At 37.7% G+C, this 26,654-nt stretch overlaps 1 protein-coding gene across 3 annotated transcripts in view; it reads left to right on the forward strand.

The window, feature by feature from the left end:
• LOC149529210 (Tetratricopeptide repeat (TPR)-like superfamily protein) overlaps positions 1–26,654 on the forward strand; it is a 185,194-nt gene that overhangs the window by 148,782 nt on the left and 9,758 nt on the right. For all 3 annotated transcript variants that reach the window (XM_089811601.1, XM_089811602.1, XM_089811603.1), the window contains 5 exons: positions 5,645–5,710; positions 6,126–6,335; positions 6,513–6,564; positions 6,784–7,148; positions 7,245–7,330. In XM_089811601.1, the coding sequence (XP_089667727.1) occupies positions 5,645–5,710; positions 6,126–6,335; positions 6,513–6,564; positions 6,784–7,148; positions 7,245–7,330 (779 nt within the window). The remainder of the gene's footprint in view (positions 1–5,644; positions 5,711–6,125; positions 6,336–6,512; positions 6,565–6,783; positions 7,149–7,244; positions 7,331–26,654) is intronic.

Here is a 26,654-nt window from a genome sequence, read left to right on the forward strand (position 1 = left end):
GATTAGCCTAAGTGGTGGCTCTATTGCACTTGGCTCAAAGGAAGAAACCTATGTATTGATAGACAGATTGTACTCTTATTACCGTGTAATATTATCCACATCAACTGTCAGACCCTGACTAGTTGGCATACAAGAATCTTTGAATTGAAGGAAGGGAAGACACGTCAAGTTGACCATAGGAAAAGCATAGTAAAACTTGCGCACCAAGATTGATATCGAACATACTATCATATTGAGAGGGTATCAAACCGATTCACAAGCGATATTTTAGGGTTTAAAAATGCATGACACCTAAGTACACCAAGTCATAAAGGAACATAGGCCCACAAGTATGTAAAAGGTGCAAAAATACAAGTCGAGGTAATTGTTTGCTAAAGATGGTGTAGTCAACTATCTTAAATACAAGCAATATAGGCACAAACATATTTTCAAGATACTTCGAGATTTTTTTCTTTGTAAAGCTTCAAGTAGAGATCAAACCATAGGATACTGACAAGCAGGTGAACAATTTTAATTACGTGGATCATGTTTTTTGGAGACTTGTGCCAGAAGCATTCAAGGTCTTCAATAATGGAAGCTCACATGGAGCGTACTCTGGAATCAATTTACAATATTCCAAACAGATAAATGAGAGAGATAAATAGCCATTGAACAACCTCATACAAGTTGCATCGCCAACATAGATAAGATAAGATAATAATATTAATGTCCACGAGAAACCAACTAGGTTTACGGGATTTAGCATACAAACAGAAGAGCCAGCCAAGTAGAAGCACCAAACGGTGATTGAGAAGAAATAAAAGCAAGAAACAAAACAAGAAAGAAGACAAGGTAACGAACTAAGGGTCCTTCCTTGTCACAAAGAAATCAATAATAGAGGGGTAAACCTGTGAACGGTCCATAGTCTTAGAATGTCGTGTAGAGCTGTTGTAGGATTGTAGCCACCTGGAGAGATTGGTGTAGTGTCTAACCGATTTGGAATGAGAAGTACTGGAAGGCCTTTTCAAACCCCGCGAAGGAGACAAGGGAGAGAAAAAGACAGTAATGAGCTGATTTGAAGTACACCTCTGAGGTATAAAACACTGCAGGGTAATCTCACGAAGGTGGGTGGCCTCTTGAAGATAAAGTGCAAGACACCACTGATCAATATAGCTAAAGAACATCGAAAGAGAAGAACAGTCTCTGAAAAGGTAGTAAAATCTCCCTCTGATCTCATAATAAAGAGGACATCGAAAAATGAAGTGGATCTCAGTCTCAACCTTTGCCAAAATACACAACTGACATCTGATCAGCTTGATCCATATGGTGATCGGTCCAGGCCCTGAGGCGGTGAGAACTGACTTTGAATGAGCCTAAAGAAAACTGTAAGGCATGATTCCAGTGCCAATAGAGATAAGTAGGGTGAACAATAATACCATCTTGAATCTCAAGAAAATGCTTAGGATAGAAGGCCATCCTAGGTCGCAAACCTCTCGAGGGATTCATCCAAGTAGTGTTAATGTACTGTCTATAAATATCTTGTCTGACATGCTTGTTCAACTCCTGACGTGAGGGGAGAAGATGAGTAGGAGCATCAAGTGAAAATTGGTAAGGAGGAAGACGATCAATATCAATACCAATCAAACCCAACAAAGAGGTGGCCTGGGCATACCAACAACGAGATCTAGTAGAGGTGTCAGATCGCATAATCTCAACAGAAGAACCGTATGCCAGATGAGAGTATTTGTACCGGTCAACACTCAACTCTATAAAACCACGAAGCCGAGGAAATAAAAAGGAAGTAGAATCGGTCAACGGGCACACGTCAACTATTATAGGATGTGACCCAAACTGAGGGAAGTGATTGAAAGGATTGAAGACAATAAACTATATGGATTCTATAGTTATCGATAAATTGTAGTAATCAGGAGGACTATGATTTATGAGTATACCTCGTGACTGTGTGATTTTAATGAGCCTACCCCCTCTAAACATCACGAGGAAGTGACAACTTCCAAATGATTATCACTTGTCTTTGTAGAAGTTATTGAAGGTGAATCTTACAATAACAAAATTTTCTATTATGATGGATATCTTACAATGTCTATGCTAATCATGATAAATTATACCTTGCATGGTGGATGTTTATATGGTAAGCATTATGAGAATGCGTGTGCACATACCTTATGAACATTTTTTAGTATATGGTGAATGTTATACAAATTGATGTTCTAAAAGCCATTACATAGAGTACATGGTGAATATCATATGATTTGATATTCTGGAGGCCATTACTCATAGTACTTGCTGAATATCTTGCATTTCATTTTGGAGACCATTACTGAAAGAGTATCTGGTGAATATCATATGTTGATATTTTGAAGGCCAATACTCAAATGTGATATCAAAATGGTGAATATCATATGTTGATATTCTATAGACCATTACCTTATTGAGTATATGGTGAGTATCAATTGTTAATACTCTGAAGACCATTACGTAGAGTATTTGGTGAATATCATATATTCTGAAGGCTAATACTCATAATATCAAAATGATAGATATTCTAAATCTTGCTAACTTGATATTACTTTGAGGTAATACATATGTTTATCCTCCCCAGCTAGGTGGGAGTGCTGATGTTTGGTAGCTTCAGTCGGATAAACCTATGACTATATATAATTATATATGAGATATAATTACATAAAATGAGATATATATATATATATATATATATATATATATATATATATATATATATATATATATATATATATATATATATATATTGTCAAATTAATGAATAGACTGAGGGACATGTCTCTTCTTAGTCCTTGCTCATTATAAATAAAAGGTTGCTGGCATTTGGAGGACACATACCCAAATATGGCAATGATATTACATTTGCAGCAGCTCTTGAAAACTCAACATCTGGAAGCTCATATGGCATCTTTGGAAGTAATACAAGAGAGAGAGAGATTTTAAGCAACCAGAGCCTGTCAGTGGATGAGATTATCCAAGTTTCTTAAAGACTTGAAAAAGTTAATACTCATTTAGCAAGCTGGGATAAAATGATGCAGAAGATGTTAGTATATTCCTTGGTGTATGTCTGCATGGGCTGGCATCTTTAGTGGCATTATTTGCTCATGATAAGTGTCAATCTGTAGCTATCCAGACATGTAAAGAGTACTGGCCAAATAACAAACTTGTTTTAAGTTAGACACCTGGTAGTTACCGTCTGCACTGAAGATGCCATCTATACCTGACTGGGCAGTTACTCTTATGCTAAATTTGGCATCAGGCTGTCAGTCCCTTGGATACGCTGTCAGTGTTTTGAGTGTAACATTTTTTCTCTGACTTTTCCAACTGATGTCCCTGACTGTGTATATTTTTGAGTTCTGCTTGAAATCGATTGCTCTGTGAAAAGGCTTCTGCATGTATCGAGCAGGAATTTTTTAGTGTTGCTGCAGACCTGAATAAGCTATAATGATTGGAGGATACATGTTTTATGTTTGCATTTTTCCTGGCATCGGATGTTTGTAGAGGCCAAGAAACCTGTCGTTTCCTTATTAATGTTGCAAGAATCTGGGTGAATATAAATATCTGAGAATTGCTGTAACTGCAAAAAACAATTACTGGCGTCTGTGTGGAATATTTTTTGGCAGGTTGAAAAGAATAGCATCAAACTCTCTGTGTATATGATAGTCGGTTATCATTCTGTAGTGGAGGGAATAATGGGAAAGTGACTGCAAGTTTTGGTGTGGACCAAAGACCAAAAATGTTGTGTTTTTTTTTTTAAAGTTTAATACAGAACGTGTTCTAGCTGCATGGGTGAACAGGCCGTTTCTTGAAAGGAAGTTATGATGATTGTGTGTGAAGTCTACTGGGAAGGCATGTGGAAATGCAGTCACATGCATGACAGTTCCATGATCAACACTTTTTTTTTGACAAAAAATGCATACAGATTAGTACATAGGTTTTTTTTCAGTGTATGGAAATATACTGTTTAAAAGGGAGATGAAAACAGTAACACAAGTGCATTTTTTTGGATGTATTGAGGTCTGAGAGGGGTTTTGAAGAAGGTTCAAACCGTAAGAAAGGTGAATTAGGGAAAACTCAAAACTCTCATGCTTAGTAGAAGCTGTTGTGTTCATGAATTCACTTACCTTGATTCAAATGGTTGATGCCATCCGAGCGAAAGAGTTGTTGCACTGGATGCACAGGTCTAAGCCTAAGCTTGCTTGTAAGTGTGACAAAGTGTTGTTGCTTTTTTTTGGCTGGGTTGCAGTCCATTCTGATTTTAGCGAACTGTGGTTTTTACCCTATAGGGTTTCCATGTGATAAATCCTTGTATCCCTGTTTTCATTATTTTGTGCTTCAACTTTGAAATTAGCATTAAATTTTAAAATACCGTGTCACCTCCTCCCCCTCAGTAATTTTCTTGTTTTTGGAAGAAATGGGAGAAATTTAAACCATTGGAGGGTAATGTATCCAACAAAGCTTTGAGGAGGGATATTGCTAAATGGAGCACGAAGGATGAAGGGAGGTACAAACTCAATTTTGACATTGCAGCTTAAGTCAATCCAAGCCTGTGGGGGCTGGTTGCATCATTAGGAATATCATAGGAGAATGTATGTGTGCTAATGCGATTAGTGAGAAGTGTGCAGAAAGTTGGAAATTGAAACTATGGATCAAGCAGATATGGAATTGCCTGGACAGAATTGGTAATCATTCTCTTTCCCATTTGTTAAGGGAATCCAACAAGGCAGTTGTTTTTCTTGCCAATAGGGGACTGCAGCAAGCTTGCATCAAGATAATAGATGATTTGATATCTTTAACAAAAGATTTGGCAAAGCTGGTGGGTAAGGAGAAATCGGTTCCTTGCAGTTGATTTTTATCAGGCTACCTAACAAATGTTGTGGCGACATTTGAAAGATCCAAATATTTTATGCACCTTGATCAAGGGTGTCAGTCGGGTGACAGGAAAGTCCCGGTGATGCTTAAAGCCCAATATGGGTGGTCACCAGACTGCTGTTTGGCTATACGTGATAGCCTTTCAAAGGGTGACAACGATGGATAGTTAGCTTGTGCTCTCCTACCTCAAATTTGGTCTTTGAATTTTCACTTTGGGTTGAAAAGGGTCGTCAGTTGGATGAGGGTTGGCTGCAAGATATTTTTACCACAAGAGTTTTACAAATTTTTGTACCAACAAACCCAAAATGTATCCAAACCCCCCAAAAATTAAGCTGAATCAGCGAACCAGATCCCCAGATTGGAATGGGCAACTTAATCTATATCTTCTTGTACTGACTTCATTTAAATTTCTCTTCTATTTATGTCTATAAAATTATAACTTCTACAATTTCATGAGAAATATAAAATCAATTAAACACTATATAAATCATTAAATAACTTTATATATTTTAAATGTATGTACATACCCAGCCCTCTATTTTTTGTTGGTGTTATTGGTAACCACACTGGTTTATCCTTACTGCACTCATTTTGCTTTGGTCACTTTGAGAGAAAAGAAGTTTATCAGCTATCTGTTGCTACTTATCTTGATATAGTGAATACATTGTTCTTCTGTACCACTGAAATTATGTCTAACTGTTCAATTGCAGATAGTTTAGTAATGTTTGTAGTTACATTGTATTCCTTGCAGGTGGCAGAGTTTCAACTGGGTCTTACAAAGCTTGCTGCATCAACAGGTCATCTCCACTCACCAAAGGTACTAGAAACACTCAATCTAGAAGTCAGTATGTCAATTTCCATTAGGAGTGTGTGCCAGCTGTTAAAACTATAAACTTACAATTTCTGTTACAAATATACAAAAAGGAGGGATTTTTTTCCCGATCTGGATGCATAAAAGCTTGTACTTTTTGTTTGATAAAGTTCTGTTGATTGTGCATGATTAAATTGGTTAGCATAATGCAACTTTTAACAAAACAAGTTACTAATAGTTTACTCAAAATGGTTAAGTGTGATGGTATGGTCCTTTTTTGAAGAATTTGTTTTACATTCTTTGAAACTCTGCTCTGTTTTAAAACATTTAGATCGAGTGCTGGCCTAGAAGAATTATATTCTTACAATGATCGTATGTACTAGGGATAGAAACATGTCTTACTAATGGTCTGTAATTTAAGGTATTGGCAGCAATAGAACAGGCTGTTCAACGTGTACCGCATGTTCCAGAATCACATAACCTAAGTGGCCTGGTTTGGGAATCAAGACGGAACTTTCAACGAGCAATTGTTTCATACAAGCGTGCACGCTATGCACTGGAACATTTTGGCAGAGCACCCCAAAGTTGTTATAATGATATATCCATTAATCTAGTGCGAGCCCTTTGCCAGGTCTGTATATTAATGCAGAGTAAGGTTGGTTGCCTGCATACTAGAATGGTGATTTTTATGGATTCAGTAAAGACCATGAAACTAGTTGCAAACTGTTAGAATCACATACTAATGACTATGGAGTCCCCAAATTGCATGTTAAAATGCTTGGTAACAGGAAGATTGAATTGTTTTCAGGCAGGACAGGCAAAAGATGCTGTTGATGAATGTGAAGCCCTGGAAAAGGAAGGTGAGGTGTTTCAATATTTCCATTTTGTAAGTTGGATTGCTATTATTATCTTTCTACTGTTTTCAAATGTTTTGGAATTTTTAAACCCTTGGAAAACTTGTAATAGTTATTTCATTGTTATTTCTATTAATGATTCACATGTGCAGTGCAATAAAACTAGATATATTTCTGAGATGTGAAATACTCTGAGGATGACTTCATGGCTAATAAATGAGACAGGTTTGCTGGACAGTGAAGGGTTACAAATATATGCAGTTGCATTATGGCAGTTGGGGAACAATGATAGATCCCTCTCTGCAGTTCACAATGCAATAACCGTTTCCCAGCAAAAGATCAAATCTGCCACTCTTGTGCTGTACTGTAAATTGATTTATCATTTATTGGGGCAGAGTTTTGCCATGGACGAAATATTGAAGATTCCAAAGGAATTCCTCGAAGATACAAATTTCAGCTATGTTGCCTATGCCATTGCTATGCTTGATACTAATGGAAAGGTTCCTCATTTTCTTCATCGTACTGCTTGTTTGTTATTTCTGCATAAAAGGGCTCCTGTACTGCACTCTCTACTTGCAGTTGGTAAACAGGTATGTTCTTGTTGTTGCTTTTTATTTTCTTATTACAATATAGGCTGTTCTTGAAAGCCGTCATGGTCAGATTATTTATGTTTTGGTGCTTTGCAGCTTTCAGAGAATGATACTAAAATGTTAGCTGGTGAGGTACACTTGAAGAAGGCATTACATATGTACCCACAAAGTAATCTTATCAGGTTAGACCATATATTTTTGTGGTAGATGTTATATACCAAACTCTTAAAATTTCTTTTTTATAAGTTTATTAGACATTTCTTGTACTGTTGGGCATTCATGATGGAAGCTAGTTGCTTCCTTCAAATAGGCATCTTATAGGAGACATCCTTGAACCCTAAGATTGTCTATGTATTGGACTATTCCATAGTACTATAAATATGCCTCAGCAGATGCATAATGGGCACCAAGTTGGATAGTCTTAGACTTTATAGCGAGTCTTATATTTCAGGTGTTTAAGTGTGTCTGCTAATTTATAGATTATCCATGCGCATAATTGTGAACTGAGATATTAGAAAAGTATATATCATTCTGTAAGGTTGTTATTGGGAAATAATAGGTAGAAGCTAAGTTACTGGTTTGGGTTCGGTTCAAGTTCAGGCTCAGAGAACCTGGCCGGTAAACCAAAATTTTGTAATGGGATTTAGATTCGTTAGTACAAAAACATCTAAAATTATAAGTATCTATATTTATGCAATTTGTAAGCATGAATTAGGATTAGAATGTCACATAAGATAATATAAACATAAAAGACACCATAAACCTGTAATCATAGCATCATGATCATACCATCATATACTTCAAGTTCAACATCAAAATATTAAAATGTCAAATGATAAATCATAACATGAAGTACAAGTTTCATTGTTACAAGTTTCAACTAATGGATTAATAATGTGAAGCTCCTGACTTGCTAATGACTTGGAAAAGTGGTAAAAAGACCCTTGAAATTTAGAGTTTTTTTAAGGATTTAAAACTTGTTTCATGCACCCATTTTTGAATAAAGCTTGAAGACACAGTAACATCGCCATTTAGAAGCTAATTTGATCAAAGTATAAATATATTTCAATCACATAAGTGCAAACACAAATTAGTACACTGCTAGATAAGCAATATTATCAAACACAATATTAGGCATTCCACATGACACATATACATGAAGAAAAGACTAATGACAAGAGTGTATACTGAATCTTACTACAGAAACTCAAAGTTGGAGTGTGCTTCAAAAATAAAATGGGGCCTAAGGGTTTTAGGGGAGGAATATCTTGCAGGGGTGGCCTTTTGAGATTATTGGCAGAGAGCAGCCCACCCATAAAATTATAGGGGATAGGCGGCCCTATAATTTTATGGATCTGCCCATCCCTACAATAATAAAGGGATAGGCGGCCCGCCCTATAATTTTATGGATCTGCCCCCATTGTTTCCAGTCGGAACTGAACTCGATTCGCCTGAATCCTCGCCCCTAAAATAGCCACCCTCTCCTACTGGCCGGCCTTCCAAGCCTTCCTTCCCTATTAAGATATCCGTCATTGAGAACCAATCTCTCTTCTTGGCCGATCTAGCTGGGGTAAGTCCGAGAGGAAACAGTTTCATCAATATTAGGTTGGCCGGCAAGAAATGGCAGTGCCCTCAATGGGTTCAAGTGGGTTCAACGGGCTGAGTCCCTTGTGGACAGGTGTTGGCTTTTAGCTTTCATTTGGTGTGCAAATTGATTATTTTCTCAAGGTGGAGCAAATAGGTAGTTAAGTTAGTTTAGCAAGAGTTTGTTGTGCAAGGAGAAGTTGGAGATATATTCGTGGATCTTCATCAAGTGTTTATGCCTCATTCCCACACCTTTGCAAGCTTCCAATGAGTGGAAGAGGTCAGTTTTTTTCCTTTTGATTTTGTTTTTGTTTAAGTTTTTAATTTTTTTCCTTTCTCTTTCATTGTCTATAAGTTCTACATTTTTTTGAAATTTTCCATTCTCTTGTTCTAATTTTGAGTGTCTGCAGAATTTCTTGCCATAGGAACTACAATGGCATCTAGCTCTTTCCTCCATAGGCAATAGTGAACAAAGAATATATCCAAATTTTAAATCTTTTTTGAGGAAGTATGTTGATATTATAAGATCCATTCCAGGAGGTGGTTCATTCGATTGGAAATATTAGGGTTGTGATCAAGAAAAAACTAGTTCATATTATCGGATGATAAATCATTTGTTTGAATTCCCTAGAAGAGGACTTATGAAATGCCCTAGAGGAAAACAATACACCTATACCAATTGAGATAGTGTTCAAATATATTGCAAAGCATGAAGCAATAGAAGAGAAATGAAATGAAATGAAAGATTTTTAATGAAGTCCACGAGACCACCGGTCTGTGGGACCAAAAGAACCCTTAGTTAATCTGCTGTGATTTGTCTAGGCTGTCCCTTTTGCTGTGGATCTGCATAAGTAAGATTGCCCCCTTGTGGAGTCTTGCCCCTTCGAGAAGTTCTTTTATGTTTACACAAGTTCTTTTAAGTTGTTTTGGAGTCTTGTTGAGAGAGAAGCACATAGACAAAATACCAAGGTCACATGGTTATTTGTACCCACACCCTTGGTACTACTACCCACGTACCCAAGTACCTGGACCATGTACCACAAGTACCGGCTACTCATTGAGAGCAGCATAGCTAAGGACCTTGATTAAGATTTCTGATTTTTTTTTTTCCAGTTTTTTGGTTGTATCTCAGCTTGTTGTTTATCAAGCTTAATTCAATACATAATTAATTTGAAACTTTGATGCAATATTGATTAACAGTAAACTTTATCATTGTTCAAATCAGAAGTTTATCATTTGCAATATGTCATTGTCATCTGATTTATGATCTTCTTGTTCATTTTTAAAATCTGCCTTCTCTGTTATCCATCTAAACATTTACCATATATTATTAGTAGAAACATATAGCAAATCTGAAGCTGAAAAAAATACATTACATTTGCAAACTTTATCACTGCTTTTGTTTTGAAAAACCATTGTCATGACTCATAATTTCAAACTTTCTATAAAATATTAATTTATAATAGAAAACAATTTGACATACCCAAGTACTCTCGTCCCTTATTTTTTAAAATAGCTTTAACCATACCTTAAGTACTCAAGTACCCACGCCCCTGTTGTGAGGTTCTCACACCATCGCCCCAAATTCTTTGGGGATCCCTTTTTTTTTTATCGCCTCGGCAAATTTTTGGGTTGTCCAAAATTTTTTAATTTTGAAAATTTCACGCCTTGGCACCTCTAGGACAAAAGTGGGGAGGCTTAGCTTATTTTCACTTGGCTTTGCTTGATTTTCTAGAGCCACCAATTTCATCCGTGGGCCGGACAAAATTTTAAAGAGCAATATTTGGTAGGATAGAATTGTAAATTTGTACTTAGACGTTTTCTTTTGAAAATCCGGATATAAATGTGTAAATTTGAATAATCTTTCAAAAGGAAATTTTTGTTAGACTTAAGTTTTGGAAAATCTCAAATTTTTCTTTGGTGAAAATTTTAATTTTGTTGAAATGAGGCTAAATTGCAAAAATCGATTTTTGGCTCTAGAAGAAAGTTTATTTTATTTTTGTCAAAAAAATTTTGGCATAGCAAAATCGATTTGGGTAAAAATTGCAAAAGATTAGCTTTGGCTAAAAATTGCAAAAGATTGGCTTTAATAGATTAAAATTGCCTTGAAAACTTTTTGCCTTTAATAAAATTGGTAATTTAATATTGAAAAATGGCTTTTGCTTAGCCAAAATCCAATTTTAATGATGTATTAATTACTAAATCCTCATTAAATGGAAATATTTAACATCTCCAAGGCACCATTTAATTTCCTTTTGCAATTTAGAACCAATTGGCAATTTTAAAAGACAATTTTTCATTTTAGCAAAATTAATATTTAGCTAAGTATTTAATTGTGGGCCATAATTTTTACATTAATTATTGTTTTTCTTGCTCCCAGGGTCCAAGTCAGCTAGCTTGGTGGGAGTAAGAAAGTTGGGTATAAGAGGAGGCCTCTCTTCCATTTCTTTCTCACTTCACTTCTTCTCAAGGCGTTGGTGATTTTGCAAGAGCAGATTTGCACTCTTTTTGCTTGGCGAATTTTGTGGAGGGCGAAATTTGTGGGAGCCAAATTTTGGGGAGGACATTTTGTGGGAGCCAAAATTTGTGGGAGCCGAAATTTTGTGGTTGCAATTTTTGCCTTGGGTAATTTTATTTGGAGGTGAATTGCATGATAAATTTCTGATTTGCAAGGGATTTGAAGTTCTTAAGGTCAAGTCCTAATTCCGAAAAGTCGCTGTAAGATTATTGGTTAACGTGAATTTTCATTATCTAGAGTTGCAAGGGGTCCTTAAGCTGACATCCGTCTTTCATTCTAGTCTTAGGATTGCTTCCCTTGGTTCTACTTGCCTTCTGGTCTACCACTCTACCATCCCGTAATAGGGTGAAGAGCATGGAGGATGTTAGTGCAAGTAAGAATCCCAAGCGGACAAACACTAAGAAAGACAAAGAGGATATGATGCCCAAAACGCCCTTCTTCTCGAAAATGAAGAGAATAACCGACACCAATATCGGTACAGTGGACATGATACGGATGAAGGAAAGATTGAAGGAAGGACAATCCCCTTTGGCAAAGAAGATATACAAAAGTGGAATTTTACATGCAGCGACTTTTCCTCCTACATTACCGTGTCCAGAGTTGATCATAGAGTGTGCATCCAGATTTGATCTAAATAGTAAATTCATCCATTTTGGTGAAGGGAAGAGAGTGTTGGCCAACATTGGCGAACAAGCAATCGAAGAAACATTCAACATTCCCCAATACAAAAGTATGATGGTTGTGATGATGGATTAGGCAACCAAATCATTTCAAGACAACCAAGAGGCCTATTTCACGCATATAAAGCAGAATTGGATTCGCGAGGGAAAGAAGGGTGTTAGCAGATCAACAAGGTTCACAATGGCAAATGTCAAACTAGAATATGGTGATCTTGTTGTTCTTCTCAGCCGAATCATGGGCCTAGCTCAAGGGATGCAATTTGAAAATTGGATGCACTTCTTCATTGATGAGATTGAAAAGGGGAAAAAAAGATTTGATTGGGCCAAGATCATAAGCAAGAACTTAGAATTGCAACTCAGAATCGTACAAAACCAAAGGCAATTCTACATGGGCTCCTATCTGTTCTACCTAATTGCTAGATTGAGCAAGAGTCCGGGACTTAAGGCCTTAGGAGAAGTTGGTAGTGGACCGGGGCAATATTTGATACATGAATGCTATCCACAACTCCATTTGCACAACAACAAGGATTACAAGATATTTTGTGATGCCTTCGCCATGAAGACAGTAAGGGTATTACAAGGGACACCTGCTAAGATACTTTCACTAGAAGCAGAAGCAAGAGTCAAGAAGTATGGGAGTTGGTTCATCCAATTTCCACAGTTTACATACATTAGAATGGCAGGAAGTACAATTTGTCCCAAGAGGCTTCCAAGATACCTACTCAACAAGGTAGTTTTAATGGAATTGGCTAGGCAACTTGAGCACTATGATAGAATGATGAGAAATGAAGGGAAAACAGGCATTACATTCTCAATCATAATTGGCAATGATAGTTGCCCAAATCGGGCCTCCTTTGAGGCTGTAGAAAAGGAATTGGAATGGTATCATCTAGGATGGTACAGAGCAAGGCAAGGATTTGATCCTTAGGGTCTTATCAAGGTATCTCATATAAATGAATTCAAGCATATTCCCACCATAGAAGACTTTTGGGCCAACGCCAAGGATGATTTTCATGTGAGAAAGCTAGCGTTCTCAAGGCTGTCAGTGAACATGATGAGGGCTATGAGATGGAGAGGCCTTGATATTCTGGATCAACTGGAGGATGATGAAAATGTGTTGAGAGAAGACTATGATACAATAGAAGGAATAGAGTTGAATCCAGTGGATTGGGATGACCATCAGGATCCTTCCTTGGAGGTAGTTACGAGGGCCGTAGATTTACATACTGAGTCGTGGTATAATGGAAGACTAAGGAAGCTACAAAGGCAAAGGATTCCCCTTACCTATGAGATGATGATGCCAAAGTAGAGTCAAGTAGAATCAGTTGGACAGAGGAATGAAGGAAGTGGCCGGCAACAGGAATGATTAGAAACGGCAAGAAGAAAGTTTTGGAGGTAGAGAAGGGCAAAGAACATCCTGAACCTCTAGCCAAGAGACAACACACAGTGCCATCAAGAGAGTATAATTGAGGCTAGAAGCCAAGAGGTCAATTCAAGTGATAAAGGGGCCGTGGTGGAGGTGAGCTTTGATTCGGAATCAAGTGGCTATAGTGAAAGCACCGAGTACTCCCCTCTCTCGGAGAACTAAGAAGGAAATGATATTGCAGAAACTAGTAGAGAAGATGGGCCAATTGACATTGAGGCAACAAGTCAGGCACCCTAGGTTGCCGGTGATGCTTTGTTAGTCGAACCTAATCTAGATTTGGGGAGATGCACTGCACCACTATGGTTGAGGCAAATGCTTATGCCAAGAGGCGAGGTGGTAACGACCCATGCAGTTGAGGACATCCAAGGGTTAATGGAAAAGGGTAATAGTGAGAACCAAAAACAAATGGCAAAAATGGTGGCAAGGCTAATTAGGAACGACAATGATGGTCACTGAAAGGTTCAGATTGCTATTCCAGCAGTCAACAAGGTAGTGGATGAGATCGCAGACCAGGAATATGAGATAGTGGAACATAACTTGGGAAGGAATACAGATGATATGGAGTGTGAGGAGGTCCAAGAAGGTATAACGTCAATCAGAGAAAGGTTGAGGAAGGCAAATGAAAGAATAGTAAAGTTGAAGGCCGAGAACAAATATTGGAGAGATTGCCAGCCCATCCAACAGCTGCACCAGGAAGCCCTTCCTCAAGACAGTGGGAGCAATTTAGAAGAGATATCAACTCAGCTACAGGAAGTCAGGGATTGGATCCATGATACAATCCAAGACGGGCGAAATTTTTTGCCTTCCTTCATCTCGACATTCCAGTCATTAGTGGCTGTTAGAGACAAGTTTAGATTATTTGAAGAGGAGTGGAAAGATTTCCTTCCCATCAAAGATATGGCTATTCCTAGGCTACAGGCGTTCATTGGGCTACTAGAGGCATACCTGTAAAGGGCTAGGTTGGTTGATGATAGAGGATTGAGTATAGTTGAATCTTGGTTTGTTGCATTGACTACCAGATTTAGAACACTTGAAGAAATACATAATGAGATTGCATGACATAGCCCAAGCGTTGACACTTCCATTTCAACCATGATGAGTGACGTTGGGGTGGCACTTGATTTTGAGAATATCAGAGAAGAGGATATCAATGAGAGATTTTGGATCGAGGTTGGATGAGTTGGGAAAGGTTGCTATCAAGAAAAAGGATTTGGGCACCTTTTCCTCTCTTAGTGCTTTTATTGGATTTGTAAAAGAATATGAGAAGGATCACAAAAAGATACTACAACTAGTGAGCGGCGTGGCAAAGTTAGCGAAACTTAGGGCAAAGCACACACCTTGTCCTCCTATGGAAGAAGTTAAGGAAAGGCTAGCTAAGTTCATTGCCTTAGCTAAGAAAATGAAAGAAAAGGGAAGATTTATATTAGAAGATCATTTGATGTAAGCCCAAGTGGCAATTTCCCTTTCTTCTAGAATAGGACAAGTGTCTATTTCTGATTGGCCACCATTTTGGTGCCTTCTCATTGGTTGCCACTTTTTCCACTTTTTTCATTGGTCCATTGATGGGGTGGCAACTTCTCATTGGCCGATGGGTGGCAACCTTAATTAGGGTTTTGAGGATCCAATCTGGATTGTTGATCTTGTTTTGATTTCCATTGTCCGTTGTATTTTTTGCCCCTATAAAAGGCCATTTGCTCTCATTTGTAAAATGTTGGAGAAATTGTTGTGAAGATAATTGTCATGCCCAAAAAATATTCAAAACAAAACACACTACAAATTTTTTTTTTTGAAATATAAATTAATCATATTATTGTTACTATTATTATTATTAGGATTAAACCCTATTAGTTATATCTGATTCAATGTCTGTTCGACTAGCCCTTTCAAATTGCTCAAAGTTACTTATGCCTCGTCCATTCTATTATTGAAATGTAATGGTTATGAATGAAATAAATGATTACCTTGAGTTAATTAAATATTTCTTTATCACTCGAGAATCCTTAATTGTAGGAGTTAACATCATAATAGGTTCTTAAATACGAATCAATTCCTTAACTTAAGTGTAATTGAAAGCTAAATTCTAAGTCTTAATACTATAGCCCTAACCATTCTTCCCAATCCAACGTAATAATCTAACCATCCTACAAAATGTTATAAAGTCATCTTATACCAATTATATGGATCAATTTGCTATAACAAAAGTTCTATTGAAATCATGATGTACCATATTTTCCTACGACTATCCAATATCAATCTTTACTCATTTAGCAAGGTGAATCCTAGGACTTAAAATGTTCATATCTCAGCCCAAGGTTACATTATTATAATTTAATATTTTATCACACCTAAAGCATTTCCAACTTAACCAGGTGATTTTCTGGCATTCTAGGTCCAACTCTCCCTAACACACGGATTCATATGAAAATTTTAATCACCGTACTCCTAACATTTTTTTACTAACTATTCCTAAGCCATACTATAAACTACCCCTTACATCTTACTTAACCACTAGCCACTAACCACAATAAAATTAATAACACCTAAGCCACACTTTTTAATTTACTATACCTAACCACTTACAAATAAAATTTTACACATAAATATGCTAACCCTACTAAACTCATTTAACTCCTAACTAATTTAAAACTTAACACATATATATTACTAGTTCTAAAATCCTACTTACTTAACATCTACACACTACCCCCTTCCCCAAATGACCTCAACTTAAGTGGGCGCCTGTGGAGAGGGTCCCATCATTAACATGGCGGCATGCTCTTCCCAAGCGCTCAACTCCAAGGAAATGGGGAAGTTTTCAAGGTAAAAAGGATGCCTGACAAGTGTCGGCCATAAGGGGGTTCCTTTTATACAACATCATACTCTTGCTAAAGGATGGCGTTAAAAGGGGGACCACCTGTCCCATCGAGTTCCTATGCCCAAGTCGTTAGCACTTTTTATGGAAAGATGGTTGCTTGTTGACTTTAACTTTTCCATGGGTTTTAGCATGCATTAATATGCATAACCCTTATCAGCATGTGGCGCCTCTTTTCTGAACTTTCAAACCTATTTATGTTTATTTTATTGAGTATTGTTTATTTTACTATTTCTCATAGCATAAAGGACCGCTTGGTTCTTGGCGCTTGTCCAATGTCTTGTCATGGGCAAGTTTTCAAGTTTATCCTATGTTTAGAAAGGGTCACGGTTATAATGTGACTTTATATTATTATTATTTTTATATATATTTTTTTCTTTTTAATTTTATTAATGTGTAACTTTTATTTTTTTATTTTTAAATTAAGATGTAGATGTGGCTTAGGGGTCACATGATTCAATTAGTACCATACTGTCACTTAGGACAGATATTGATAAGAAAGTTTGTCTAGGTTTTATTTATTTATTTATTTATAAGCTACTTCATTGTTGTAGGACAACCTAGAATTCTAAAGAATATTCTACTAATATTTTATTGCTCTGTATTTGGGAAGGATTTATTTTCCTTCCCCATACATTTTCCAGAGGGGAAAAATGTAGACCTACAGCAATATGTCTTGTAGATTTGCATTATATGTTTTCTTTCACAACCAATCCTCATTCCAAACTATAATGGGGGTTTATTTGATGGCTCATCTACTTAGTAAGTGTATTAAACTTTGGAAACCAAAGGAAATGATATTCATGCAATCAACAAAACCACTTTCTTTCGACATTATTGGGTGCACACAGAATTGTATGAAATCAACTAAGTTTTCAATTTGCACAATTACAACCAGTGGTAATCCTTTATCTATGAAGTATTACTATCTATTGGCCATCTACATACAACTTTCCTCATAACATATCAATTGAACATAAAAGAGCTTCTTATAAAATTAACATTCCATTATAAAAAATGTGCAAGCAGGACAAGAGAATGGATATCAATGCAGATTTCATCAATAAAATTTACAACAAAGATTGTTTAATTAGCAAGGTGTATACATTCCCTAAATTTTCTTCACATTTACCAAATGATAGCAATGATACCAATGTAAATTTGCAACTTATACCAATGGTTTCATTACACACAAAACTCCAAATGATCATTACTTTACAATGAAACATATGTGTACAAGATTCACAATACACCTTTTCTCCTGCTCATAGAGTAACAAAGTATACCCTTTTACATCACATTGGAGAAACACAAGAGACTCTCAAATTATGTACATTGAGATAACATAAACATTGAGCTATCTTTATACATTTGAAACTTCTCACTTGACAAGGTTGAAACCCTAAAACTTCATGGCATGAATCTTCACAACCTGCACAAAACACACAAAATAGGAACCATGGAGGCTCACCTCCCAACCTAGGCTTCTTTGAAGCCACCCACCGAGTAGGGGAAACAAGAACCAAACAGGTTACACACATACATCACAAAATTTTGCATGAATACACAACACAAACACAAATCAACACCCTCCCATGGCTTGCACAATGATTCACCATTGGAATCATAAAACGTTGGGTGAAGGTGGGCTCTTCAAGGAGGAGAATTCTAACAACATAAATATCATATTGCCAATGCATTTTGCCTTTCAAGGCCACCACAACATAAACAACATATTGCCACTACATTGCCTCTCAAGGCCTTCAAAAACAACCATCTTCTCCTCATCCACCAAACCTCCTTATACCTCCCAAACAACAAGATTTCATGGCCATGATGGAGCCCATGCTCCATGATAATAACAAACCTCATCATGAGGTAAAAAAAAGATTTCCTTTCTCACCTGCAATGTCAAGCCCAACTTGTGCCCTTCACCCAAGGCTTCTCTGCCCTCCCAAGGGTGAGTGAAGCCTTCACACCCATAATCACAATCAACTCTCACATTCAAACAAAAAAAAAACAGCAAAACAGATGAAGAACAAAAAAAACAAAAAAAAACCAAAACCAAGAAAGGATCTCCAAAAGCACAAAACACATTCACTTCTTCCCAACGCAATGATAACCTCATATCATAAGATTGACAAAGCAATGCATACTCCATTGATAACTTTCCACACTTGCAGACTCTCTTATTCATACTAAAAAAAAAGGGAATAAAAGAACATGTTCAAGTCACCAACCTTGGTCCAAGCTAGGGTAAGGATAGTTGTGGAAGAGCTCCCTTAATCTCCCTCCAAAACTTAGCTGTCTCTAAAATTAGAGAGTGGGTGAACAACCCACTAACTTGTCACTCCCCTCCTAAAAGACTCTCCACTAACCATTTTTAGTAAGAACATCAAGGCTCCCTTTCTTACATTGTGGCTCCTCCAAATAAGAAGGTTGACCAAGTGGGATTGAGAGAGTTCTATCATGGAAAAACTCCCAATTTCGAATTGGTCTAAGTTAGCTTTGTTTAAGGGGTTCCCAAAACTAGGAAAACATTAAAATAGTTAAATTTAGGCCCCTAACCTACTATACTACCATTAGGGTGGCTTTTTAACAACAAAGTAACACCTTAGGATCCCATTTAGACCCCCTAAACTCCTTGTCAAGTTTGAATTCGAATTCTAACATGATGTGACCCATCCAACACTCTCTCCCAAATGGGAGTACTTAAGCATTAATCTGGAAAGAAGGAAGAGGACCAAGATTGAGTAACCTTGAAACCAACACTATAGGTGACATGTCATCAACACATAGACTATACAAGTGTCAAGTGACACATCTAAAAAAAAATACATTACATTTTCCTTGACATGCCCTTAATGCACCTAGGTTATGATTAAACATATTCCCAAGCAAGCAAGCAATCATGCAATTACGAAGAAAATTACTTCCACAATAAGGCTTTTGAATCTTCCAAAGATTCGCCTTGGTTAAACTATGTCACAGGGTTTGGAACTTGTTTCCCGCAAGAATTTCCATGGTTCCACTTCCTGCACAATAAACTCGAGCATCAGTAGCCGAAGGAGTCATATAACATATATAACATACAAGTGTATAGTGATAATCATAATTCAGGTAATTTTTCTTATTTAAATCATCCAAGATGTTAGAATAACAAATCTACATAACATAAGTCATCAGATAAACATCTATGTGCATATTAAAATCAATTTATCATTTACTAGTGTATCATAAATCATCATAACTGCTTCTCTGACTATCATAATCATCCATCTCCTAAAGCATCATAACCAAATTAACATCTATCCATAATCATCTTATCATTTAGCATCACATCAAAATTCTAATAATATGAATTCATGAAATTGCATCCACATATTTCAACCATTTCCTACACAATAGTAGGTTCTAAGTGCATATGATAATGTAAACCACTACTACTAAGTATCAAGGTGCGTAAATAAATAATCCATAATCCATCAAGTCCCAGATAACTGTCAAAATATCTAGATCCTGAATATCCAAAATGTAAATAAAATATCCATGCTATGACGGGTCGGGGTGAGGCCTCACAATAATACCAAAATTGCTTTCTCTTTCATTGTTGCAATTTGCATGTTGATTAAGAACATTGGGTGTTATTGCATGTTTTCTACTTCCACTTAGTGAGATTTCCTTTCAAGTTGTTGAAGCAAATTTCATTTCAAGTTGTTTAAGCAAGAGTAAAGTAGATGGATAGTTGTATGGTTGCATTGGTAAATGTTTGATAGGGATCAATACTAGATCACTAGCATCAAGCGGCTGGTTGGGAAGCCTTGTGTGATACTAGTTTATTATTCCTTTGAATCATTGCACCTGTGGAAGTGAGGCCGTTGGTCAGCTCTCATTAGGTTCGATCCTTGTCCATTTGCTAACCTTTCATTCATAGGAGTAGGAGTAGAATAGCGAGTAGCTAGGTAGTCGAAGCTTAGAGAAGGAAGTTAGAGAAGCAGGTCAAGTATTAGAACACTTCCATTCACCTTCCACCACAACCATTGCTTTCCCATCAACATCGTAATTGGCAGACACATCCTCTATCATCACCACCATCGACATTATCTGCCTCTGCACATTTCACACTGAGCCACCATCACCTTCACCCATCAAAGTCCAAGTCATCCTCAACAATTTGCGTAAGGCTGCCTACATGATTATCAGCAAATCACATCGATAAAATTGAGCGAGTATCCACAAGAGTAAGGAACATTGGAGTTATACTCATGTCTCATGAGCATTAACTTTTCAAGAGAGGAGTTGCATTATTGATATCCCATATCGAATATTCAAATCCTAATATGTTATGTAAGTGATACAAAAGTCGCATCAACATTCTCTAGCTCTAAAAGGAGGGCCTGAAATTTTTTTATTTTGAGGATTTGTTGACATTTAATTATGAAGAAGAATGGTGCTCCCTAGATCAAATCAGCCTAGAGCAACTTGGAGAACACTTCAAGATCACATTGTAGCAAGTTTGTGGTCAACTGGTTGGGAGGAAAGTGAGAACACTAGAGAGTACCTGGACACCGTTGACGTGCTAAATCAAGAGGAAAGAAGAGCAAGAGCTATTGAAAGGAGAATTCAAAGGAGGTTAGAACGTCAAAGAGAATTGGAAAGGAAGCTTGAGAGAGAAAGGAAAGCACAAAGACAAGCTCAAGCTATTATTGAAGAAAACTCGAATTAGAGACAATCAAGTTGGGATCATTTTCAAGTTGGATAGAAAGATTGGGTCTTTTTCCTCTGAAAGATTTGAGAGACTGATATTTGATAAGAGGCAGAGGATATTGAGAAATACACCAAACCAAGAAGAAGACTTACTTGTGTTAGAATCTCCCAAAAAACCAAGGAATAAACTTAGCTAGCCCCCCAAGTAGTAATCCACTAGTTCAGACTCAAGTCGGTCCACCAGTTCAGGCTCAAGTTAATCCGCCAATTCAGATCCTAGTCAATCAACCAGTTCAGGTTCAGACTAATCAACCAACAATGGCTCAACCACCATAGATCCAAAACAATGCCTCACCACTCTTATTCCAACAATACCATGATCTATCAAAGAATCCGGCGGTATTCTGCTCCAAGTTTTTTGTCAATGATCCTAATCGTACAGCAGACGAGCATATCAAGGTATTCCAAGAGGCATTGTGCAATAGAAGAATTCAAGAGGAAGATGTTGCGTATAGGCTTTTTCCTTATTCACTAAGTGAAGAGCCTTATTACTGGTTTGTCAATTTACCAGCATCATCAATAATGGGATGGGTTCAACTCAAAGAAGCCTTTCTTGCAAAGTTTGGAATGCCCATCACACCACTGGAGTTACATAGAAGGTTTGTGGACATAAGGAGGCATGATAGGGAGACAATAAGTTCCTTCAATGATCATTTCCATAAGGCTTACACAAGATTGCAAGCCCCTTACACAATGACAAAAGTTGGTGCATTGGAAGCATACTACAGTGCCTTAGACAACCAGACTCCTATGTTCACAAGAACGACGAATCCTGCTCCCACAATGTTGACTGAGGCCTACATTAAAGCAATTGAGATAGGAAGGCAATTAGGCCAACAAGGAATGGGACCCCAAGGTGCAAGATATCCAAACAATCCTGTTCCACAGCTTGCATACCAAGTGCCCGCAAATCAGTTAGTAGTACACCTAGGGCCTCCATTATCTCAAGCACCGCTATCAGTACCAGTTTATTTGCAAGGTGCAAGTTCCTCCACAAGGACACAAGAAGAAAAAGATGAGATGAAAGAGTAAATTAACCAAGTCAAGAATCTGTGTACGGAAGTCACCCATTTGAGAAACCAGAATAATCGACTCCAAAGTTCCCAAAGAAATAATCAAGGGAATAATTACCAAAATCAAGGTGGAGGTTATCAAGGAGGATACCAAAGGAATTACCAAGATAGAGACTACCAAAGGAATAACCAAGGTGGTAGCTATCAAAGGAACTACCAAAACAATAACTACCAAGGTAATAACCAGTCACAAGACCAAGGATATAACAATCAATCCAACCAGAGGAGAACTTGGAATACGGGTCCAAACAATGGAAATGTGGTGTCGCCACTTGATAATCAAGCTTTAGCAGATAATAGACTAGTGGACCGAATATTCTTGGTTGAGTCCACCATGTCTGAGTATTGTAGATTCCATGAGACGGATCAACATTCGGAGTTAGGGTGTGTAGAATTCAAAAGAGCATCTAACCTGTTTCAAAACATAATAGATGAATCAAATAACTAGGAAGATGTCAAAGTTACAGGGTATGAGATTGTCCCTTCCCTCAGATATGATCAATGTTTGACTTTCGAGGAGTTTTCATTCCCACCAGAATTTGAGGTTTATGAAAAACCCCAAGGGAGATTTCCTCTTGAGCCAGCAAACGGACTAGTTGATGAGGTAGTAGATCAGAAAGGATATGACAATGGGTCGTATTTTTCTTTTCCACCTTTAGGAGACACTGTTCTAGTTCAAGGAACAGGTGGGAACCACATTTCAACAACCGGCTAGCAATGCTAGGTTCTATCAGAGGAACAACAAGAGAAATGATGGACCCTTCACATCTTCCATACCCCCAAATAATTTCAATACGCCTCCACACCCCAATGCGAGTAATATACCAAATCCTTCAAGGGATGCACCTGAATACAGATAAGGCAACCTTGGCAGTGGGAATGGACAACTGAGCTTTCAACAAAACACACAAAAAAACAATCAAGGTACTCAAAGAATGCAGAATGTCTAGTTGACACAAGAAGCAAGTAAAGGAAGGACTGGAAACAATGCTGTGAACAATGAAGAGATGAAGAGATTAGGACAAAGCGTGACAGAGAAAATGAAGAAGGTTAAAATCAGTCTCCCTTTGTTCGAATTACTGAAGGTAGCAGAGATTAGAGACACGTTCCTTGATAGTTTGAAAGATAATAAATCACAGGGATCTTACACTCAAGGTGCAACAACATAGACTCAAGGGAGGCCTCCTCCTAATCCGGTGCATGTAATCCAAGATGCCCTAGGAGTAGATATGACAAACTCATCTCAAGACACTCCATCAGGAGAGATAAGAAGTTCTACATAGGAGATTGCATATGGTGACATCAGTGAATTCAACAGACAGCTGGGACCTCAACCAGTTTACGTGGCTCAAGGATCGACGCCTGTAGAACAACAAACTCAAAGGAGTCAAGACTTGATAAACAACAAAGAAAAAGTGAAGAAGGAAGAGGTTACACAACCAATAGATTTTGGAGTGAAGCCAAAGCAAGTGCATAAGACACCAGTAGTGTATTATCAAGGGAAGGATGAGCCAACCCCATTTTTGCTATCCGTAAAGATGTTTGAGAAGATGTTCGACAATTGGTTGATAGATTCAGGAGCGTCAAGTAACGTCATGCCTTTGAACATTTGCAGAAGATTAGGAATCACGCCTTTGGGCTCCAACAGAAGAGTCACTCAATTGGATAAAACAAAAGTACTAGTAGTAGGTGAGCTACACAACATACATATGCAGTTGGCATTTGATCCAAGAATGGAAGATATGGTAGACATTTCCGTGGTAGATGTGGCCGATACCTATGGATTGATCCTAGGTAGAGATTGGGTTGGAAGATTGAATGGATACATGGCAACGGACTTCTCTCACACGTGGGTTCCTTGGAAAGGACTAGCCAATCAAATCAGAATCGACAGCACCCCGAGGTTGAGATTGACAATCATAGAAAAGGACGAACCAAATGAAATATTGTTCGTGGAAACAAATATGAGCACCTATAGACCAAAGAAAGTAGAAGTATTGACTATGAACATCATGAGCGAATGAAAGGATTCCACTGAGATCCTGATTGAATTTGATCCAGATGCTTCGTCTGATGAGGGTGAAGGCATGTTTGAAAACTTCAAGAATTTCGTTACTAGAACTGTGCAGCAAGGGATGGAGTTGGGTAACTGAATGCCAGTAAGAGACCTATTATTACCCAATTGGTGCAGAATCCACAATGCGTTCCACTCGGAGTTATCTTGCTCCTTGTGTACAGTGGCCTTAGAACAAGTGGAAAAGAGGATCCTAGGGGCCCTAAAACATGAAGATCAACATGGCAAACAGAAGGTTGAAATTCAACAAGTTGAAGAAGCGGAAAGTAGCATGATGGGTGAAACGAAAAACCAAGTTTACCACCAGATGAAGAAATGAAAGATGAGGAAACCGATGAGTCGAAGAATTTACAAATGGAGTATTTAGAAAGAAATGGAGTATGAACTCTAAGGTTCGATGGCTCCAAAACCAAGCAAGGAGCCAGAGCCGGGTTTGAGTTAGTCAGCACAACAGGGGCAACATATTTGGAGGCACATAGATTGCAATTCCCATGCACCAACAACATGGCAGAATATGAGGCTTCGATTCTAGGCTTGTTGTGTGCTATTAAGAAAGGTGCCAAAATACTTCATGTACTCGGGGACTTATCTAATAATTGAACAGATAAAGCAAAAGTTCGCTTGCCATGACAAGAGGTTGAAAAATTATAGAAAGCGAGTCTAGGATTTGATAGAAACCTTTGATGCCTTCAACATCAAGTTCAGCTATAGAGCAAACAATCAGGTGGCAAATGCCCTCGCACAGACTGCAAGCTCACTAGCACCAATTAAGTTGGATGGCTTGAAGAAGTTTAGAGTTGAGTTGGCATCGATTCCATTAGTACCAGACAACGTCAAGAATTTCTAGGTGCTCAAAGATGATAGACATATTCTTAATTTCTTGACCAATTCAGATATCTTCATAGCACATATCATAGATGGGGAAGTGGATGAAGAAGCGGAGATCGACACAGAAGGAATTATGAGCCTAAAGACCAACACTATTCCAAAGGGAATGATTGAATTGGAAAGAATATTTGACATGGACCAATTCCATAAAACGCAATATCAACCTACAGGAGGTGATGAGTGTGAAAAGGTTAATTTGGGAACAGAGGATTGTCCCAAGATTGTCCACATTCGAAAAGTTTGTACACCCAAGGAGAAAGCAGACATATTGAATTTGATGAGGGAATTCCCTGACGTGATTGCTTGGGGATATGAGGATTTGAAGTCATATGACCTGACCATCATTACACACACGATTCCACTGAAGGAAGGGAGTAAGCCATTCAGGCAGTGAGAAAGGCCGATCAACCCTTTGTTAGAACCATTGATATATCAAGAAGTGAAGAAGCTACTCGATGTGCGAATCATCTTCCCAGTGAGACACTTAACGTGGGTCGCCAGTCTTGTCCCAGTCAGGAAGAAGAACGAGGAGATAAGGTTGTGTGTGGATTTCAGAAACTTGAATAGAGCATCAGAAAAGGACAATTACCCATTGCCATCATTGGACGAGGTTTTGCAGATTGTAAACGGATGTAGAGGCAATGACAGTGGCGATGACAGTGGAGGATGCTAGAGTACGAGGAGACCTAGTGCAAGACTCTAAAGCGAAGAGTGATTGATCTGACTCTAATGATGAGGATGAGGAGAATGATCATGATGAGCATGTTACTGACGTTCAACTTCACACACAGTGAGAGATGATGGTTCTAGATTCTTCCATGACCTAGCTTAGGACATAGGACATAGGCTACTATGAGCCTTTATTTTGATATATGCTTTGAACTTTAATTCAATGGATTGCATAATCCATGAATATTATAGACATTTGACAGTGACACTATATTTCTATTATGTTATTCAATTTAACTTTAAGCAATTTCTTTCAAAATTTCGCATTTATACTAATGTGATCTATGAAAAGTTGTGGATGTGTGCAAAGTAGCTTGTATTTATCTCAATTATATTGTGTATTTGATGTTAATTGGCTAAATGATACATGAAAAAAACTTAAAATCGTTAAAAATCTTTGAATTTCATGGATTTTTAGTTGTCGAGTCCATGTTGGATCCTTGCCGAGTCCGACCACTAAGTCTGAGTTTGAGCTTGATTTGGGCTTGCCGAGTTTAAGCCAATTATGGAAGCATTAAATCTAGTATTGCTTGATTGAGAAAGGGGTATTGATTGTTTCAAATGGGCGGAAAGATGCAAGAAGTCATTTCTTGATCAATGTTGTAGCGATATCCCCTATGGGGCAATGTTTTTGAAATACATGCCTTGTGTGGGGCAAGTAAAAGATGGGCTATTTATTCTGGTATTCTCATCTCTACCATTGAACGAGTGGGACGTAGAAACTTCATCCAAGTCATAAAAAACAGTGCAATTGTTTGTAGAGTTGCTATTTTGTTGGTTGAAGAGCGATATCAATATATCTTTTGGACACCTTTTATGGTCCATTCACTCAATCTTGTGCTAGAGAAGATGGGAAAGAAAATTGGTAGATCAAAGAGGGGTATGAATAGGCTGA

The sequence above is a fragment of the Cupressus sempervirens genome, chromosome 11, assembly GCF_028749045.1.
Source record: "Cupressus sempervirens isolate cs-2001-9-10 chromosome 11, ASM2874904v1, whole genome shotgun sequence".
In the NCBI taxonomy this organism is placed as follows: domain Eukaryota; kingdom Viridiplantae; phylum Streptophyta; class Pinopsida; order Cupressales; family Cupressaceae; genus Cupressus; species Cupressus sempervirens.